The sequence below is a fragment of the Enoplosus armatus genome, chromosome 18 (genome assembly GCF_043641665.1).
Source record: "Enoplosus armatus isolate fEnoArm2 chromosome 18, fEnoArm2.hap1, whole genome shotgun sequence".
Lineage (NCBI taxonomy): Eukaryota > Metazoa > Chordata > Actinopteri > Centrarchiformes > Enoplosidae > Enoplosus > Enoplosus armatus.
In genome coordinates, this window is record NC_092197.1 from 4,991,214 (window position 1) to 5,008,122 (window position 16,909).

At 41.4% G+C, this 16,909-nt stretch overlaps 1 protein-coding gene across 1 annotated transcript in view; it reads right to left on the reverse strand.

The window, feature by feature from the left end:
- Positions 1-16,909, reverse strand: part of dab2ipb (DAB2 interacting protein b) — an 84,280-nt gene that overhangs the window by 18,501 nt on the left and 48,870 nt on the right. The window contains exons 4-6 of the mRNA XM_070924372.1: positions 14,163-14,316; positions 12,750-12,848; positions 10,078-10,632 (exon numbers count right to left, since the gene is read on the reverse strand). Coding sequence (XP_070780473.1) covers positions 10,078-10,632; positions 12,750-12,848; positions 14,163-14,316 — 808 coding nt within the window. The remainder of the gene's footprint in view (positions 1-10,077; positions 10,633-12,749; positions 12,849-14,162; positions 14,317-16,909) is intronic.

Below are 16,909 nucleotides of genomic sequence, written 5' to 3' on the forward strand. Positions count from 1 at the left end.
ATCGTGACAGGACTCATATTTTCATATAATGGCAGCAAATATTTTCTTCGCTTTCATTCAAATGCTCAAAGAGTGACTTTGACGCCTGTTTTTCTGTGCAATGAGCGAATGAAGACGGTAAAATGCTACTCTCTGTTTCCCACTCATACAAATGGAGAGCAGCAAATAATAAAGGCAGCTGACAAAATGTGGATGTGCATTATAGCCAGCCAAGTTTCTACCAGAGTTATGATCACTTTAAAACAACACGTCATATTTGAAATGGGTTTTATATTCATTTTTTATTGGCAGAGTGAATCATTTTGATTGAATGTGTATTTATTTATCTTAGAAAAAATAACTTGTCTTGTTTAAAAGTGATCTCCATAAGGACTACATAGTAAAGAAAAATAACAGGTGGAGACAGGCATTAAAGCTCCCAAAAATTCAGAGTCTGAAAGGGAGAGATGGAAATGGAGCCATCTGGGGATGAATCATCCCTTGTTTAGATCCCTTCAACAAATTTCTGGGTGTACTCTCATGTAAGTCCCCTGGCAGCTTGTTAAACTAGGGGAACCAGCGTAGCAGCGAGGGAGAAGAGAGGCAAGTGACAGATGTACAGAGAGAAATAGAGAAGGAGAGGAAGAAGAGACAGAGCGGTGGTCTTTAAAGAACAGAGGAGGAGGCGGAAAGAAAGCAGCAGAGCCTCTCAGACGGTTTCTATAGCTGCTGCAGAAGCCTGTTATCCGGCTAATCAAAGATAAACCACAGGGAGCCAATCACCCACTGATGTGCAGCGAAAGGAGTCTTTTTGGTTAATGCATTTACACACATGCACCAGCCCCATACACATACATACACACACAAACCTACAGAGAAGAAAATCTAAACTTTAAGTTTAACAAATGCGCATATCAATAACATTGAAATTAAACCCACACTGTAGCATTAGAGGTGTGCATGTCTACTTGGGTGTGAGTTCGTAGCTTTATTTGCTGTTTAGACAGACAGGTAATGAAACAAACAATACAGTGTTTATAAAAAGTAGCACGTTTTCATGTTTTTTTGTTATGCAATGTTGAATCAAAGTCTTTTTTTTGACACTGTTCAACAGAAAAATACTTTCAAAGGGCTCTAAATGAATTACAAATGTGTACATACTGTACATGTTTGCCTAAGAATTCACCAGGACACACCTAAAGCATAGTCAAATGGAGATCCCATGTGTGAAGTCAAGGGGTTTCAGTTGTTTGTCGTATAAATACAGGTCCAGGTTTTGGTGAGACCTATGACACCTCTAAAGGAGTTTCGAGATTGGAGAGATTGTGCATACAACAACACTTGGCCGGGTGCTTCACCAATCACAGCTTTATGGGGGAGTGAGAAAGAGAAAGCTGATGTTACACTGTTCATCATCATAAACAATGCATCCCTACCGTGAAGCATACCGGTGGCAGAGCATCATGCTGTGGGGCTGCTTCTCTGCAGCAGGCCCCAGAAGACTTCAGAGGGTAGAGGGTGAAATGAATACAGTATTATACAGAGGAATCCTGGTGAAAAACCTGATGTAGTCTGTAGGAAACCTGCAACTCTGAGAAGATTTGTATTCTAGAAAGCCAATGACCCCAAGCATACAGCCAAAGCTACACCAGCTTAAAAGCAATGTTTGTCTTGGAGTGGCTCAAGGCTACAATTGCTGAAGGTGCATCTACTTAATACTGATTTGAAGCGGGTGAATACTTTCATCATAATAATAATTATATTTACTATCTTATATTTCTAATTTAATCTCATTTTGATCACTTTGTTTTCACTTTGATTCAATGTTGTAAGACAAAACATGAACCTAATTTATGCCAACAGCATTACAATTTAGGTAACATTTTGTTGTTTAATGATACAAAGCTATTAAATTAATTGTAAAGGATTGTTCCTAACAATCTATTTCTAATCTTGAAGTCATACTTTGTCAAGAGCTCCCTGGATGGCTCATGGTTATTATAAATAAGGCATGCAGCAGAGAACAGCACACACAACGCATGAAGAAAGCTGACCTTTTGTGGTGTATGGACACCCATCCCATCATTAGACCAGGGGTCTTGTGTTTTTTTTTTTGGAAGAAAATGTCATCCCAATTATGATCTTTCCTCTAACCTCTACCCCTATGTGGCTCTCTCCCTCCCTCCCTCCTCTCCTCCTTCCTCTCTGCTCTGCTCTCCTTATGTGGCCACCGAGGCGAGGCAAAGCCAGGGCTGATTAGAGAGTACGGACAGATGAAATGGAGGAGGAGACAGAGAGGGAGAGGGAAACTCAGGGAGAGAGAGACATCAAAAGGGAGACAGAATAATAACAGAATAATTTCCGCTGGAAACTTAAAACAAAAAATTACATCCAACCACCTCTGACAATCTCTTACAGTGACAACCTACATGAGTCTGTTGAGCCTACCTACTAAAACTCAACTTTTATACAGTCCATGTGTGTGTACGCACGGGTGAATTTCAGTTTGAGTATTTATGCAAGTTAGCTTCATTACAACACATATAAGGAAATTAGAGGGACCATAACGGTGGATTTGCACACTGTATTTCATCTCAGCCCGAAGTACAAACTGCATACATTATGTCGACCATCTTTCAGTGCATACCATATGTTCTTAAGATTGATTTCTTACCTTCCAGGTGGCAATTGGTTCCCTGATTCTCATTTCAGTATGCTACTAAAATATACTTGTGGCAAACTGACCATTTCCTTTCCTTTTTTCCCAAAGTTGTGTGATAACAGCATGGTAATGCAGTTACAAGCATGTGACCATTTTGACAAGTCTTGTGATCACAAACACGTCAACAGCCCTAATGTGAGTGTCGGCTACATTGACAAGCTTTGGTGTAGAACAGTCAAACCAGGAAGATGTGAATTTGTTTCTGGTGTTAGCAGAGGTAGAGGAAAGACCAGGGGATCACCAGAATCATAAAGATTCATCCTTTGGGGACCATGTAAGACAAAATTGACAGTGTCATCCCTACAAGCCAAAGCTTTCACCACTTTGAAATAACTTTCAAGTCTCTTCAAATGGTATTTATACCATTGTGAAATCTGTGGAAACCAATGACAGCCTGGAAGGTAGAAAATCAATGTAAAAACCTTCAGTATGCTTTGGAAAATGATCGGCAGTAATGCTGAGTATATATGTGATTTGTGCAATAGGTTCAATCATGGAGAACCATGCAATCATGTCTTAAAAAGAGACTGGAGCTCCTTCTTTTTCCCTCCCGTCATCCTTCAGCTTTTTTCTCTGACGCCCTCAATCCTGCAGCCTGCCCCCCACCCCCCCGCTTCAGTGCTAATAAGGCGAAGTAGAACGCTCTCTGTATCGCTGCCACATCTCATCAGCCAAACCATGCCTCAAAAAACCCCGACACCCCCTACACACAGTGCACAGAAAGAGAAAGGAGGGTGATATGAAGATAGGCTCTGAGTGGAGGGTAGATGGTGCAGCACGGCTGATCAGATCTAATAAATAGTAGGGAACAGAGTCCTGTTGAAAAAGATGAGAAGCTCCCTGTAGATGGGGTTACTTGCCAGTAAAAACTCATAAAGTCGTGTCCATTGCACTGCTATACACACAACAATCTAATCACCACTTGGCACAGCCCTGCATGTGTGCAGTGCTTACAATCTCTATGCGGCAATATTCCACTGCACAGTGTGCACCCACAAGTTCTGAAGCTGAAATATAAATACACAGGCCCAGACTGAAAAGACAACATAATCTGCAAGATCAGGATCAGGACTCTCACTGTAAGTTTCTCACACACTGACAGACTAACCTGATCACAGAACAGGACAGTGATGTTTTTAACAACATGCTTGCCTGCTGTGCCTTGCAGAGGTAGGACATCGAGTCCGGCAGAGAAAAGAGAGAAAAAGCAGAGGAAAAAAAAGAGTCACATTTAAGCTTTGTACCCACTCAGATGTTTTTTTTGTGTTTCCATGGTAATATAAAGCAGAAAAATACAAGCGTGAGAGCAATGAAATGCCTTAAAAGGATAATACTGCAAGAGAGAAGGGGGTAAAGTAACAGAACATTTTCTTCCAAATTCAGCCTCTTTAAAACTGCCTGTACCTGGAGAGTATGTGTCAAGGGGGCTCAAATATCACTGATAGATCACTTTACCCAGCTGTGTTCTGCAGTATATAATGTGCATGGAAATCAATAATCAATAAATACGGTGAATATAAAAAAATGATGAAGCTGACATCACGGCTAAATGACGATGATCATATCGAACAAAATACTGAAATGTATTCATACCAACGCTTACTGTTCTTTCAGGGGGGTCCTGCAGTTGAACTAGTATTTTAATGTAAGAAAATGTTTTTGTATTACATTCCAGCGTCCAACAGAGAATGAATTAAGTTTTTCATTTTGACATAAATGCTTATTCTTTGTTCATAGATTCTCTCTTGTAAATGGCTAAAAAAAACACCATTATTGGAAAAATCATGGACTGTGGAACAAATGGGATTCATTAGAAAACAAATAAAATGGAAATGACCTGTTGATGCTTCGAGTATTGATATTCAGGTGAGTGTGTATATGTACCGCAAAGCAAATACATTTTTAGATCATTTAAAATGACAAAGTTTGGGCTTTGAGTATTGTAGCGGGTAAGAAAAAAATATGTGAATGTCAGGGTAAAATAGAAACCCTGTAACATTAACAATTTGACTGATCGATGAGCCTGGTTTTTCAGCCTGGGGCAAGGGCTGAGGAGAGACTCAGGGGGAGAAAACAGGAACCACTCCCGCCACTCCATCCCTCACTCTCCTCATCTTTCCATCTCTTTCTGCCTCCCCTGGTCTCCCTCCCTGGAGACTGGTGGCTAGTATTACAGTGTTATAGCCTGCAGCTCTTCCTGTGAGGGTCACATTGGGTTGACGGAGAGGACTGGAGGCCGAATGGAAATGGAAGCGGTTCCTCCCGTAGGCGCAGAGGCTTATCATTCAACACAAACACAGGAAAGGCTGCAGCTCTCCTGATTTAGCTGCTAATACACACGATCATTATGAAGAGAGGTTTGACTGGAGGGGGTCTTACAGCAAGTGTCATCAGCACCCAAACATCATGTTTGCTGACTTACTGTGCATATTCCCTGTGTGTGTGTGTGTGTGTCTTTCTTGTATTTCAATTAAGAGTTAAGTTAAGTGCAAAAAGCCCTGTAATGAATATTTGATTATCTTTTTGCCCACTTTAACATTTAGTCTCATATTGACTTAAAATCTTTTTTGAAAAACCCTGCCAGTAGGTTAAGATATTTCCACTTGTTTCTGCTGTGTTAACAAGGCAGAAACCAGTTAAAAAGGGACATAATCTCACCTAAATTGATTTCATTGAAGTTTCAAAGATATATTTATTCATGCTGATGTTTAGTAAGTATAATGTTTACCATGTTCACCAGCTTAGTTCAGCTTATTAGCTTGCTAACATTTGCTAATTATCACAAAACACAAAGTACAGCTGAGGCTGATGGGAAAGTCATTAGTTTTGCAGGTATTTTGACCTGATGATGATGCTACATGTGTCGAGAGATTTTACTAAAAAATGATTTTACCAAAAATGTGTTTTGTATTGAGTAAGTAATGATCACCAGCTCTTATTGATTTATTACTCTATTTATTTATGTATGTTGGGCACATAAAACTAAAGAAGTTCATGAAAGTGAAGTGATAAAGAGACTGATAGTGAGAGGAGAGACAGAATCTATGTAATCTTAGTGCCAACAGAGACGTCAAGAGGCTTCCACATCAATGTGTTGGGCATCACTGTAGAGCTGAATGTTTCTCTTTGCAGCCTGCTGCTGCTGCTGCTTGGCCCCACACCCAGACACCATGTTGCTGCAAGCCGAAACTGGATTTCTCTAAATGCTCTTTCCCTTCTTGTCTCTCCTCCTCGTCGGTGCCTTCACCTTTCTCTTCACCTTTCTCTGTTTGGATGTTTTCACCTCTCCTCCATCACTCCACGCTGTCAGGGGATGGTCAATAAAAATCATGCTGGAATTATTAAACAGTCTGTGTATGATGCATTGCCTTTGTAGTGCAAATTCTACAGGAGAGACTACGAGGAGAGCAAGTGCATTGATGCGCTTTGTACTTACTTCCTGTTCTGTTCCTAAACAGCAGATCTATGGCTTCCTGACTAGCTAACATCTACTGTTCTCAATGTGCCCTCTTTCCCTCCCTCATACACACTTCACACACTCTGTCTCCTCCAACATCCATCTCAGTTAAAGTTAAAGTAAATGATAAGATTACAGCTACTGGAGAGTCTTGTGACCCAAACATAGGAGTACCATATAGGGAAGAAAAAGAGAAATGGCAGCATTTATTGGAGAAGCAACTACATAAAAACTTTGGTTACTGTCAAAATCAAAAATAATACTGACAACTTCCCTCTTAATGGGGAAGGTATTGACAAGCGGCTAGCATGTTATGAACGCGCACTGGCCTTCTCAGGGGACAACTGACTAATTCAAAGCTGTGTTTAAAAAAAAAGCCCAGAGGAATACAGAACTACCAGAGCCCTTCATGTCATGTTAGTAAATCATTTGTCACACCATATTATGTACGTACGACAAACTGTGCCTGTGTGCCACAGCTGTGGTGATGAGCATCACTGCCCACTGATGACAGCGCTGAATGCATTAATAAGATGCTTGCGCTTAACATAACTGGAGTTGTGCTCCAGGCCGGCGACAATTTACCACAGAGGATGTAGAGAGGAGAGACTAACATATTTCGCCCTCTTAAGTAGGGCTGTTAGTTTACCTTGAGGAGCAGTAACATAAAAACGCAATGGCATAATAACCAGAACACCACCCTCCTCTAGCCAGTTATCATAAGGATAAATCCTCCTTATCGTTGATTCCAACAGTCGGTGCGGCTGAGAGGAGCAGCAACAAAATTAGAACATAATCTTCCCGAGGGCCGAGGCGTCGAGAAGACAAGATCAATAACGCAGAGGATTCATGCCAGGAGTGGATATTTTCAGATGAAAGAAAGGTGAACTTCTCCAGGCAATTCCAACACAGCAGCGGGCTTGTTATTGTTACGATGGAGTTTCTAATAGTGATGTTTGGGTGTATGAACATAACAGCATGTCACACAGGGGCGGAGACGGACTGGTGCCGTGACCTTACAGAGCACAGGAAATCAGCCAAAATGTTATGACTGGATTTCTCATTTTGATTTTGGCAGGATTTACGGCTTCAAATTCAAAGTTTTTAAGTTGACATAAAAAGTATGACCATTCATTCATACTTCAACCCACAGCCATAGTGTACACCTCTGACCTAATCCTGTGCCATCTGAAGCCACATGCTGTATATCTCAATACAACTGCAGGCCTACTTGCTCATGCTTAAAATGTAATAAATTACCTTCAAACACTTGAATATCTTGTGATTACGTAGGTGTTTTGGTATAAAGTTAGCATCTGTGCAGCGACACAGGGCGTGGCTGTTGTGCTCACCAATGCATCCAGACATCAATACAGCATCAGTAATGACATGTCTCCAGAGAGCTTTGGCCTCAAGACGCAATGAAGCATGAAAGAGAGATGAAGGAAGACAAAGACGGAAAGTCGGGAGAGAAACAAGAGAGAAGGAGCGAGTGTGCAATGGAGCAGAATATTCGGGGTGTAATTATTCCTTGATGGGTGATAAAATGACACAAGAAGAAACAGAAGTCTGGAGGTGTTGCATACTAATGGCCGTTACGACCTGCAATCTGCATCTCTTAACAATAGCCAGCTGCAATTAGAAGCTGTTTCCCACCTGTACACAGCTGATTAAACACGACGCACATCAGCAGAACTTCAGAGCTACATCGAATTACTGCTGCATCTCCAAAAAGAAACGTTCACCTCCAGTTCACCCCTGCTGGGTGTAAGAGAGGGTGCATCATGCTCTTTTGTGACTGTCTAATGCAAGAGCAATGCAAAGTCTCTCTGTCTGAACTATAGAAATCTACCGTGGTGTGGACAGAATCAGATACTGACTCATGGATTTTGACTTAGATAGTTGAAAGACTACACAGCAATAACCAAGGGGGGTAAATAACCAAAGACTCAATTAAACATTTGCAGGAAAACAATAAAACCTGGCTTACAGGATTTTCCAGAGTTTATCTTTGCTCAAGTAAGTGCTTGATTCCAAAACATAACTCACCAATGTTAGCAAAGACTGCGCCCAAGTTGGCAGTGCATGAAAAAAGAACTTCACCATTGGATTGTAAATGAACAAAACATGCAACACAGGCCAAGATGTGTGTATATGAAGCATCTATGCAGCAGTAGAGGATATCCTAATAAGGCCTCAGAAATATTTTAGGGTAAGTGGTTTGTCGGTGTCGCTGTGTGCTGTGTTTGGCATGACATGACTGCTCTATCCACCAAGGCTAAAGGAAAAACATGTACTCAAGAGTGTGCGTGCTTCTAAATATGTCAGACCACACCACAGTCTCTTGAATGATGAAAGCCTTTTCAGAAAGGAAGCTGCAGTAACAGCACTGACACTCGACATTTCTACAGCAGCTTTCATTAATTCTTCAATTTTACGTCAGTAAGTTTCTGTTTGCCTATTCTTCTAAAGGCAGCAGCAGCTTGTCTCTGTATTTAACATCCCCACAAAGATAAAATTAAAGGGAATAATTCATGTTGGGTTTTTTTCTTGAACACAGATGCAGTGAGGATATTTGTGGGTCTCTCTCATGATGGACAACCCTGAAAGTACCATCTCTGGTGCGGTTTTACAAGCAGCGCATCCACAGCCAGCAGAGAACCAGCTGGGAAGGAAAACCGGGAGGTGAGGAAGAAGTAAAAGTTTTAGTGCTTTGCTCGGAAGGTGGGGATTAATTGAAAGTAATTAAGGATGTGACTGTCTCTCCAGGGACCAGTAGAGTCCTTCTCCCCCATCAATCAGCAGCTATCAGTCCCGAGCTTAAACCGGCAGACTGGCGGTACAGTGTGGATAGACATCACTTCTTAAGCACTGATCATTCATCATTGCACTGAGCCGTGATAAAGTTAAAAAAAAAAAGTTTCAAAGCCCCGCTGATGAGATACTGTCACGAAAACTAAATTGAGGCACAAGTTGTCGCTGGCAACTGACGAGGCAGAGAAGAAGGAGAAGTTGATGCTGCAGTGAAGAAAAGCAGCCTGAAGCAATACTCCACTAAAAGCAGACAAGGACAACAAGATTTCCTGACATAAAAATCTTTTGTTCATTAGAAGTGCTTTGGAATTAAATCTGATTATTTTCATTATTGATAAATCTGCAGGTAGCTTTCTCAATTAATCAGCTCATCGTTTGGTTTATAAAAGAGAAATAGAAAATAGTGAAAAATGCCCAGAACACAATTTGACATCTTTGAATGTCTTGTTTTGTCCGGCTAACAGACCAAAGGCCAAATATATTCAATTTACAGTCCTATAAAACAGACAAAGGCAGCAAATCTTTACATTTGAGTGGCTGGAACCTGTACAGCCAATATCTCCTACGATATGCAGGGTCAAATTGCCAATGTTTGTTTCACTGCACTGAAGAGACAAACGCTGTGCTGTCAGTAAAATACAGCTGTTTTGGATGGATGGGAGATTATCTGGGACCAACGGCCTGCTGTCATGGGAGACTTAGCTCCAACTGTGGTAGACTAATCTCCCCGTGCTTGCAGTGCTACAGACAGCGGTGGATATATTGTGTTTCTGTCCTGCATCGGTATGCGGCGAAGCACTGCAGGGGATACATGTAAGGGATTAGCTTGAGTTAAAAATGTAATACAGGCTGGTCCAGCAAGAGGAAATCACCTGTCTGTATGGTCTTTGTCTGCTCTGTATTACAGCTGGGGGGGGGGGGGGGGTCAATAGTTCATAGGATGAGCGGGCAGCGGAGGAATAGTCAACCTCTGTGTGCTTCATAATGTCTTATCAGTACCTCATGGCAAGATGATGGTGTGATATTTTTGTTTTGTTATCCATTATTTATCCATGGGGAGTACAACTTGGGAAAAATGCAAATAAATCATATTGCTGGTACTAACCTTGGCCTTGCCAGTGCTCTGTAGAATGTGAACCAGCGCACACGCCATCTCCTCCTTGTTCTTGACGCTAATCCCGGGCTCGAGCACCGAGCATAGCAGCATGTAGTTATTGGTGGTGTACTCTGCAAACTCCTTGTACATCTCCATGGGAAGGATGTTCATACTCTGATAGCGTGCCTTGATCCTAATCATAGGCCCAGATGTCTTGCCCTTAGGGGGGTTGGGCGTGCTGACTGGATACCACTTCTCCATAAACTGTCGTCCGGTAACAGCTGCGACGGGGATATTGACAAGTCCGATGTAATTATTTTTATCTTTCTTCTTCTTCTTGTCTGTGTCTTTGTAGAGGTGGGCTGTGATGCTCTTGACAGCAGGCAGGTTGTTGAACTCAAAGTGCTCTCCCCAAAAGACATTGTCAGTCTTGAGTTTACAGGTGGTGCGGGCGTAGAGTGAGTCATCGAGGCAAAGCTCGCAGAAGTATTTCTTTTTGGCCGGCAGATCCTTGGCCTCGATGATCCACAACTTCAGCATGTTCTCCACCCGACGACTGTTGTCCTGGAGACAGAGGAGATGAGAGGAGGCGGTTTCGTAAGGTCAATTTTTGAGAACATCATAACCGCTGGAAACTTTAAGAAAAAATATATCGTTCAAAATGATCATTTCAGTAGGATGACATGTACTGGATGAAAGTAAACTATCTAAGAACAAAATGACGGCAGAAATAAACTGGTAAGAGACCTCAAACCTTGATTTTGAAGTTTCTCCATTCTAAATGACAAAAACACTTCCGACAGTACTTCAATCACTGCATAGTGGCAATATAAAATCCTTTCTCTCCTGCGTTTGCAGTCTTTAAAGAGCAAAGAAATCTCACTCCTACATTATTTCACAGTGCTTACCCATTCTTATGTCATCAATTGATTTTGCCAAAAGCGGGGCACATTTTTGGCCCATTATTCTACCTCTGAAGATGAAGAAAGGAGCTGAGGAGCTAATAATTACATTATCAGAATTAAATACAAGAGCCTCTCGTGATCACAAGGATGCCACTGGATGTTTGAAATACTGGTGGCTGTTGCTTAAGAAGGCAAAATGGTATCCGGACGCTTTTCATACGTTAGACAAAAAGATTCATCTGTGCAACAAAATTTTATTAATTATTTGTTCATATGTTTCTCTTTTAAAACGTCTGTGGTTCATTCAAAGTGTATCTGCATTAGGTGGGAGCTAAAAGAAGGTATAGAGGCTAGTCTGTCAAACATTAGGAGACGTGTAGGTCAAGAGGATCATGTCTCATGTCATACTGCCTTGTCAGCAATGTTAACAATTGTTACTCCCTGCTGTAAATGAAGGTGCCCTGTACCATCAATTAGAAATTAAACTTGTGTTATGTGTATATTTTTTATATTTTATACACGAAGATGATACCTCAGTACATTGCCTATCATTATCCTCTTACAGAGGGGCTGAATTGTGCAACCTTAGCATGTAGACTTCCTTCTTTCATCTACATTTACTTTATCTCTGGCACATACTGTATGTATTGAGAATGACTGACTGTATTTATATTTGCTTTTTACTATATGAGCATCTCCTTCCTCCTGCCAAACACCAGCAACAGAAGAGAGACTTTAGGGCGAGGTCATGGTAACAAATACTGATCTGTAAACCACAAAGTCAGAGTCTTGCATGTATCCTGCATAATGCCCTGTCAGTTTTTCCTGTTGACCAATATGTATTCCAATATGTACATCATTATGGATTAAGATTTAGACTAAGTCCTTTAAGACAGTCACATTAAATTAATTATGTTTTCAGTAATCAAAATGTATGACTTGTTAGATTTTTTATATTTTTACTTCACTTAATTTATCCTGATGCCTTTGCTTGTCCTCTATATGCTGGATAAATGGTCTTGGTATAAACAAGTGTTTGTACACTTAGTTCACATTGATGTGTGTCAGCTGTTTTAGTCTGTGAGTAGTAGTAGTAGTACTGGTAGTAGTAGTTCGAGCTGTTAAAGTCAAATCTGTTTAATTTATTGAATAAAACTCCGGAGACATCCTTATCTGATTCCAAAGAATTTCAGTATCTGTTTCCAGTTTCTATGTTGGCCCAAACACATTGCACTGCGTCTAATCTTTCAAAATCATGGAATAATTAAAAAGAGACAGAAATAACATCCTTGCCAAAAGAGCTGTAGAGAAGGACTCCAACGCTATTCAGGAACCTTTTTCCAAAGTTCTAATTAGAGAGTAATTTACTAAATAATGACAGATGACGGAGCAAAGACGCTGTGAGATTAAGAGTATTTTCTTGGCTTGATATGTCTGCCACTCTCCCTCTGCCACAGCTGTGTTTGTCAAGATTACAGATGGTATCAATGCTCATGAGAAAAGCACTTTGGGAGTCTTGGTGTTCCTCCCTGCAACCTTTGTGTCCTCTGCTCTTGAGGTATACAGTGTTAGAAGGTCTGGATGTAAACAACAGATTGCATCCTTGTACAAGTTACGTACAACGGTGACACGATGTCGACACCATATAGCTCACTGTCTTTACTCTAATCAATGTTGCAAAGTGTGGTTTTGGAATTGGGACACTTGTACATGAACGTATTAGTCTTGATTACAACACACAGTCTCGTCCCACCTACTGCGTATTTACATACTTACCTTGTTGGGTTGTACTGCTCTCCTCAGATTCTCCATCCATTTGTCTCTCTCGGCTGATGAACGGCAGGAAAAACATTTGCTTCCTGTGGAGGTGGTGACCTACCGCGCGACGCAGACAGAGAAGGAAAATTAATGCTTTAATGATCAAACCTCATGCATAGCAATGACAGAAAATAAGTGGAACGGAAATGTTTACTAAACTTAGTTCATAAATACTTTGTCTCTGACGGCAAAGAAGCTTATCAACAATACACACACACATACACAATAGTGGATATGAGGAGACTGAAGATGACTTGGCAGTGTTGAGGAATGACTGAATGGTGTGAATGGACAGAGGAGAAAGATGACTGCTTGGCAGGCTGGGTGATAACTGGATGATTAAAAATGCACAGAGGGACAGAGAGAGAACAGAGAGAGCAGAAAACAGCATAAAGAAAGGAACAGAATGATGTAATGAGCAGGATAATAAAGATTAGTGGAGATTTCTGGTTTCTACACTGTAGGGTAGGAAGTATTCATTCACCCTCTCACCCTGAGGCTCCCAAAGGCTCCCTAACTAATGCTCCGGCTGCAAACATGTTTGTGCACACATATCATGCACATGTGAATCTTACAGTAATTAGAGGAAATGTCTTTCATAATTTGTTGGAAATTACTCAAGTCCGCCGATGATGAGGATGTAACCTTTAACACAGAGAAGCCGTCTGCATCTGAACCTTTGTCTGTAATTGGCCATCAGCAGCTAATCAAGATGATATGTGAGATGTGAAGTGAGAAGAGCCGCTAGTCCTGAAAGTATAGTTCCCAGCTGGTAATTCACATTTGAGTTTTCTTTTTATGATTGTAATTTTCTAACATTTCATTAAAATTAATAAATGAGAAAATAATCAGCAGAAAATAATGAAAATAACTGTTAGTTGCAGCACTAGTTGCTACGGGGAAAAAGGCAGTCAGAGGTGCAAATCAGAGTTGTAGCAAACTCAAAATGGTTTGTTGCTATGAACAAAAAACAGCGCCAACGAAAACAAACAAGGTTGATGAGAGCAGTGAGAGTGAACCAAACACTGAGCTGAAAGACTCTCTGTAGAGCTGAGTTGGTGATAATTCTCTGTGGGTTTGTCACCATGACCAACCGTTTACACATTATTCATAGTCACTTGACCCATTGTAAAAACAAAAATATTGATTAGAGCCGCTTTAAGCACCGTGATTGGATGTTTTTTTCCAAAATGCACATTGGGTGCAGCTTGAACATTTGGACTTATGCTCAAAGAACCAGAAATGTTCTAATGTAGTTGCTAAAATGAACAGGACTTTTACTTATGTGGGAATATTCTGTAGGACTTGGGAGACACAGCATGCGTATTTGTGTGTTCATATACTGTACTGTGTGTGTGTGTGCGCCCTCACCTCAAAGCAGTAGTCCTGCCCGAGGATGCTGCTGTGAACAGGCTTGATGACAACCTCGTCCTCCATACTTAGGTCCAGGGCTTCCACAGCGCTACTAGGGCTGAGCAATGACTCATGGGAGCGAGACTCCTTCAGCCTTGGCATCAGATGAGATCTAAGAGAGGAAAAGGGAGAGAACTGAGTCACCCTGCAGAATCTGAGGAAAGGAAGTGAGAGAGAGGGAGCATATGTACTGCGCGTATTAGCGAGCGTTCATGGTGAGTGTGAAGGAAGAGAGTGTGAGCGTGACGAAGAGGAGGATGCTCCACTTGCCTCAAAGTCAGCGAGTCCTCAGCGTGACAAGCCTGCACACTATATCAACACATGTTCATGCACCCACTTCTAAGCTCACTTGCTAATGGATGCTTTGTGACTTCTCATTTACAACTTGAAACGTCAATGAATGAATGAAAAGGCCTGAAAGATTTGAGTCAAGCTGCGCTGCAAACTGATGCAGTGGAACCACTAAAAATAGGAAGCAGTTCATATAATTGATTAGCATTAATGGTCAGGCTTAGACAATTTCCATGATGCGATAATGCTTCATTTAACAAACACTCACTGCACAAACTCATAACACTGTCAACTCCTCTCTATTGGACTATGACAGGAGCTCAGAGTGCACTTTAGAAAGTGTTCAATATTCTGACAAAGACAGCCCTGAAGCCATGTGCATGGTCATTTTTTAGCCAGAAAAGATTAGGAGACAGAGTAAAAGGCTTTCCATTATTTTGTTGTGTTTGATGTCACCCTACTTTCTGTCTTTTAGGAAGAGTTTGAGAGTGGCTGTCACCAGGAATAGTATATTTCCCTGTGACCATAAATGATCCACATTATTGAGCTTCTAACATTCAGTTATAAACAGTTATGTTGAAGTACTTAAAGCTATGTTGTTTTCCAACATATCATGCAGTGAAGTAAGAGTTATTGTTGTCCTTAGTCACATATACGGAGTCCAACATCAGCCCTTGGTGTTCTTGTGTTTCTATTAACCTTCAACCTCACCCATGTTTCAGTCAGCCTCACAGCGATAAGAGGATGAAAAGCTAAATACGCTGGTGAGGAATGTAAGCAGTGACATGGCGAGCTACACAAACATTAGCCCCTGACACTCAGATACTGGCACAACGAGGAAGACAGAGGGTCAATTGCTAGTGTAATGAGTGACAACATTCTGTTAATAGTGCCCTCTATGGACGGCTTACACACCAATCCCATGTATGTGAGTAGGCCTCTAGTGTGTGTGTGTGTGTGTGTGTGTGTGTGCCGTACGTCTCTTCTGTGGACTAAAAGAGGAGCATTTCAGGAAAAATGCAGCAGCCGTAATGACAGATTAGCAGCTGCATGCAGCCCTTTGTACAGCCAGCCAGCTTTGTTGTCAAATCCACGGTCCAATGTGAAGTGGATAATGATCTGGGTCTCACACAAACACACATACATATAGAGGCAAATTTCATCTCCTGAAATAAAAGAGAAATATACATGTGCAAACACCTCGAGCACAGCTTTGCATGTGAGAATCCAGTTTTAGGAGCTCCTAGCCTTTTCCAAAGCACAGCTGCAGGGGAAGTGTGTTTGCACCTAGCTCTGCTTTATGATTGGCTGACTGGGTACTGGGCAGAACAGAGAGCGAGTCAAATAAGCTGAGGGGAGGGGAAACAGAGGTTTTCGAGTAGGATGTGCTGTTAGAGACAGGAAGGGATGGGAACTTGAACCATAGTCCACAGTCACAAAACTTGCATGATGATGTTCCCCACAAACAGACCTATCCTGCAATACTACAAACACAATCAAACGTTTCAACGAAAGCCACAACTAATAGGAAGAATGCAAGGATTTTTCCTGTGAAAATGTACTGAAGCATGCCGCCAGAGTATCCTGCCATAAGCAAGATTCTCTGGAGTAATATTCTGGATGTTGTGAAGAGAGAAATGACAGCAGAGACAGGAATGCATCTTCATAAAGGAATATATTTCATTCTTCTATTATGATTTTCTTTTTCTCTCAGCATATCACATGAGAACATTAGTGTCAGTGGAAATGGTGGGAGACTGTGAAAGTATGAATTGATGAATAATAATGCTGCCTGTCATCTGTGTGGCACTGTATTAAAATGTACTGTAACATGTAATTTACAGCCTGTTGTAGGCCACTTTGTAATAATGACAATAAACACTGTCTGGCGTGTGAAATCTGCTCGTAACTTCTATATCATCCGGTTTGACACACTGTTCATGTCCGCCTCTGCAAATAACGACTGGTATTAAAAAGCAGGTCCTGCTGTCCTCGTCTCCTCTTTTCTCTACTCTTTGGTTCCCTCCCCCCCAACATCTTCCCTTCTCCGCAAACGTCCTTCTTTGTCCTTGAAAATCCTCCATTATTCTGCCTCCATTTCTCTCCTATCCTAGTCTTCCTCTCATTCAGTGTTTACCTGAGGTGGGGGCGTACAGTTTATGTCCAGAGGATTCTTTCAGACTCTCTGGTACACATCTTTCCATCCCACTCGCTTCTTCTTTCATTGTTCTGTTTATATCTCTCACTGTGTTTATCCACCTTCTCCTCTCTTGGCCACCAATCAGTCTATCCTTCTTCGTCTACTGGGCTTCATTCAGGTCATCTAAATATTTCAGATCCTATGCAGGAGATCGGGTCTCTGACAGTTCAGAAACTTCCAGTGGCGCCTATACACAGACTGAACTATATAAAGC